The 5,000-nt window shown below is 40.4% G+C and overlaps 1 protein-coding gene across 1 annotated transcript in view; it reads right to left on the bottom strand.

Annotated features, from left to right (window-relative positions):
• Positions 1-5,000, bottom strand: part of LOC310823695 (uncharacterized protein) — a gene marked incomplete at its 3' end in the record, with an annotated part of 105,586 nt that overhangs the window by 3,639 nt on the left and 96,947 nt on the right. Inside the window, exon 14 of the mRNA XM_083696551.1 lies at positions 4,461-4,468. Coding sequence (XP_083552677.1) covers positions 4,461-4,468 — 8 coding nt within the window. The remainder of the gene's footprint in view (positions 1-4,460; positions 4,469-5,000) is intronic.

Here is a 5,000-nt window from a genome sequence, read left to right as displayed (position 1 = left end):
TCTGGAACGCCGGAGCCGATGTCCAGAAGTTGTCGTCGGCTGTACGATATGGACGCTAAACTGTTTTTAGCGAGAATACTTGAAATAAACACGCAAATAACCACTAATTCAGCGAGACAGCGGGCTTCGCGATGTATGCGCGCCGCCATCTTGGTACACGCCCTCCCTGCGTGATTGGTGGATTTGGTAGCAGGCTAGGTTGAGTCGCTCAGACGCTGCCTTTTGATTGGTCGATTCGCACGTCCGTCTTCTTCGCCACACGTGTTGTCGGTATTGACAAACATTTCAGTGACATGCGCGCGATGCAGTGCTAATATTAGCATGTAGCCTACTTCACTGGATAAGAATACAACAATAGCATTTAGCATACTCCACCGGCTATGAATGCAACGTTAGCATGCAGCCTACTCCATTGGATAACCCTACTACGTTAACATGGAACATACTCCACTGGATATCAAAACCAAGATGGCGGCGCGCATGCGTCGCGCGCATGTCACTGTCACTGAAATGTTTGTCAATACCGACAACACGTGTAGCGACGAAGACGGACGTGCGAATCGACCAATCAACAGGCAGCGTCTGAGCGACTCAACCTAGCCTGCTACCAAATCCACCAATCACGCAGGGAGGGCGTGTACCAAGATGGCGGCGCGCATACATCGCCGAGGTGGGCTGAGAGTTCGGCTCAAGATAACTCCACATCGACTCTCACTACTGTTATGTTTGTGTTTTATTTGTATTCCTAACTAGGAATGAACGGGCAGGGTTTCTTTTACTGGCTTTATTCCACGACGTTCATCTGTACATTCAAGCATCGTAGGTTTTACCTGCGGTCCCTCAGTCCGGGTACAACAGCATAGGGCGGAACCAATATCATGTACTGTAATAACAACAATTATTCATATACTGCTTACACTGTACTACTATACTGCGCATATACTGAACTACCTGTATATACTGCTCACACTGCAGTTTTCTGCTAACTGCATTTCGTTGTCTCTGTACTTGTACTCTGCACAATGACAATAAAGTTGAATCTAATCTAAACTACAACAGGCCTTATGGGTAGTGAAGTCTAAACTACAACAGGCCTTATGGGTAGTGAAGTCTAAACTACAGCAGGCCTTATGGGTAGTGAAGTCTAAACTACAACAGGCCTTATGGGTAGTGAAGTCTAAACTACAGCAGGCCTTATGGGTAGTGAAGTCTGAACTACAGCAGGCCTTATGGGTAGTGAAGTCTAAACTAAGCATTTCAATCAGGCTTTAGACCAGGAGACAGGATTATTTCAGCGACATTCTTTGTAATCAATGATATTGTCTGTGCCCTTGATAAAAAGCAGCATTGTGCTGCCTTGTTTAATGATCTATCAAAAGCTTTTGATCGAGTGGATCATTCACTGTTAGTGAGTCGACTGTCTTAAATAGATTTGGATCAGAATGCTTGTCAGTGGTTCCTGAACTCCCTCACAAATATAAGTCAGTGTGTCGTTGCTGACAATGTTCATTCACAACCGCTAGAGACCGTAATCTACAATATTCACTATCAAGCAGGTAGTTACAACAAAAATGGCATTACTGTTGTTTATTATAAGTTTATTGCGTCCCATACACAAGTGCAGGGAGTACAATTCTTAGGCTTGATTCCATGACAATGCAGCATACAAAATACACATAATACAAATAAGCAGTAGTGCAATGACAAGACAATAAGTGACACAAGTACGAGACAAGTGAGACATGTTGGAGACACGTAAGACAATAGCAGTGTGGTTGACTGTAGCTAGTTCATACAGTAGCAGTGTGATTGACTGTAGCTAGTTCATACAGTAGCAGTGTGATTGACTGTAGCTAGTTGATATAGTAGCATTGGGACTAGCTAGTTCATACAGTAGCAGTGTGATTGACTGTAGCTAGTTCATACAGTAGCAGTGTGATTGACTGTAGCTAGTTCATACAGTAGCAGTGTGATTGACTGTAGCTAGTTTATACAGTAGCAGTGTGATTGACTGTAGCTATTTTATACAGTAGCAGTGTGATTGACTGTAGCTAGTTCTTACAGTAGCAGTGTGATTGACTGTAGCTAGTTCTTACAGTAGCAGTGTGATTCACTGTAGCTAGTTCATACAGTAGCAGTGTGATTGACTGTAGCTAGTTCATACTGTAACAGTGTGATTGACTGTAGCTAGTTCATACAGTAGCAGTGTGATTGACTGTAGCTAGTTCATACAGTAGCAGTGTGATTGACTGTAGCTAGTTCATACAGTAGCATTGGGACTGTAGCTAATTCATACAGTAGCAGTGTGATTGACTGTAGCTAGTTCATACAGTAGCAGTGTGATTGACTGTAGCTAGTTGATACAGTAGCAGTGTGATTGACTGTAGCTAGTTGATACAGTAGCAGTGTGATTGACTGTAGCTAGTTCATACAGTAGCAGTGTGATTGACTGTAGCTAGTTCATACAGTAGCAATGTTATTGACTGTTGTTAGTTCATACAGTAGTCATGTGATTGTAGCTAGTTCTAGCGATAGTCAGTCACACTGCTACTGTGTGAAATAGCTACAGTCGCTAGTTAATATAGTGTATCATTGGGACTGTAGCTAGTTGATACAGTAGCAGTGTGGTTGACTGTAGCTAGTTCATACAGTAGCAGTGTGATTAACTGTAGCTAGTTTATATAGTGTAGCATTGGGACTGTAGCTATTTCGTACAGTAGCAGTGTGATTGACTGTAGCTAGTTTTTACAGTAGCAGTGTGATTGACTGTAGCTAGTTCACACAGTAGCAGTGTGATTGACTGAAGCTAGTTTATACAGTAGCAGTGTGAATGACTGTAGCTAGTTCATGCAGTAGCAGTGTGATTCACTGTAGCTAGTTCATACAGTAGCATTGTGAATGACTGTAGCTAGTTCATGCAGTAGCAGTGTGATTGACTGTAGCTAGTTCATACAGTAGCATTGTGAATGACTGTAGCTAGTTCATGCAGTAGCAGTGTGATTGACTGTAGCTAGTTCATACAGTAGTCATGTAATTGTAGCTAATTCTAGCGATAGTCAGTCACACTGCTACTGTATGAAATAGCTACAGTCGCTAGTTAATATAGTGTATCATTGGGACTGTAGCTAGTTCATACAGTAGCAGTGTGATTGACTGTAGCTAGTTCATATAGTGTAGCATTGGGACTGTAGCTATTTCATACAGTAGCAGTGTGATTGACTGTAGCTAGTTCATACAGTAGCAGTGTGATTGACTGTAGCTAGTTTATACAGTAGCAGTGTGATTGACTGTAGCTAGTTCATATAGTAGCAGTGTGATTGACTGTAGCTAGTTCCTACAGATGAAGTGTGATTGATGTAGCTAGTTCATACAGTAGCAATGTGGTTGACTGTAGCTAGTTCATACAGTAGCAGTGTGATTGACTGTAGCTAGTTCATATAGTGTAGCATTGGGACTGTAGCTATTTCATACAGTAGCAGTATGACTGACTGTAGCTAGTTCATACAGTAGCATTGGGACTTTAGCTAGGTCATACAGTAGCAGTGTGATTGATTGTAGCTAGTTCATACAGAAGCAGTGTGATTGACTGTAGCTAGTTCATACAGTAGCATTGTGAATGACTGTAGCTAGTTCATGCAGTAGCAGTGTGATTGACTGTAGCTAGTTCATACAGTAGTCATGTAATTGTAGCTAGTTCTAGCGATAGTCAGTCACACTGCTACTGTATGAAATAGCTACAGTCGCTAGTTAATATAGTGTATCATTGGGACTGTAGCTAGTTCATACAGTAGCAGTGTGGTTGACTGTAGCTAGTTGATACAGTAGCAGTGTGATTGACTGTAGCTAGTTCATACAGTAGCAGTGTGATTGACTGTATCTAGTTCATATAGTGTAGCATTGGGACTGTAGCTATTTCATACAGTAGCAGTGTGATTGACTGTAGCTAGTTCATACAGTAGCAGTGTGATTGACTGTAGCTAGTTCATATAGTGTAGCATTGGGACTGTAGCTATTTCATACAGTAGCAGTGTGATTGACTGTAGCTAGTTCATACAGTAGCAGTGTGGTTGACTGTAGCTAGTTCATACAGTAGCAGTGTGATTGACTGTGATTGCAACTTGAACATAAAAAATGGCAAAGACTAGAGCTGATGCTTTATTCAGACACTTTTATTCACAAGTTATAAAAGTAAACACGTTTGCAAAGGGGTTTTTCGTTGTCCTTTCAGACCGCCATTTATACTTTCAAATCTAGGTTACCTCCCTCATATACAAATCACTTATATCACCAATATCATTCGTCTCCTACATCGCGTCGCGGCCTGGTTTCCCCTCCTATTATAATTATAAACATCTCCACTACCCTCCCTTCACAAATCAATCACTGGCCATCCTGCTCTTAATTCTCTCTCTACCTTTCCTTTGTAGAATTAGGAATCTTTATTTTCTATGGAAATTGACCATACTATCTTACACACAGCAACGTAATCCAGCATCACAACTCAAACACCCAATCTAACCAACTCTTATATACATACAGACACTCTCTCCTGTGTTATTCTCAGAGTTCATCATCAGTCTGATTTGATCATCTAATCATTCATCTGGATTGTCAGATGCATTTCCATCAAAAAAACTAAAAAACATGTAAGCTTCTATTTTTTGTCACTCTATTGCAGTCTATTTTACTATCAGATGCATTTTATTTAATATATATGTGACATGTGACATAATATATATGACATTTAATATATATGTGACATAATATATATAGTGTGTAGGATTGTTGTGTGTAGTTATATTATGTTTTACTATATATATATATATATATATATATATATATATACTATATATATATATATAGTAAAACATAATATAACTACACACAACAATCCTACACACTACACACTACACCCTACACACTAGGAGAGGGAACATCTGTACATCCAACATCTCAGTGAAAACACACCACTATCCAACTGCATCATGTTCTGATCCGTC

Source organism: Argentina silus (assembly GCF_951799395.1).
Source record: "Argentina silus genome assembly, chromosome: Y".
In the NCBI taxonomy this organism is placed as follows: domain Eukaryota; kingdom Metazoa; phylum Chordata; class Actinopteri; order Argentiniformes; family Argentinidae; genus Argentina; species Argentina silus.
The sequence above is the reverse complement of the archived record's forward strand: the minus strand, read 5'-3'. Positions and strand labels throughout refer to the sequence as shown.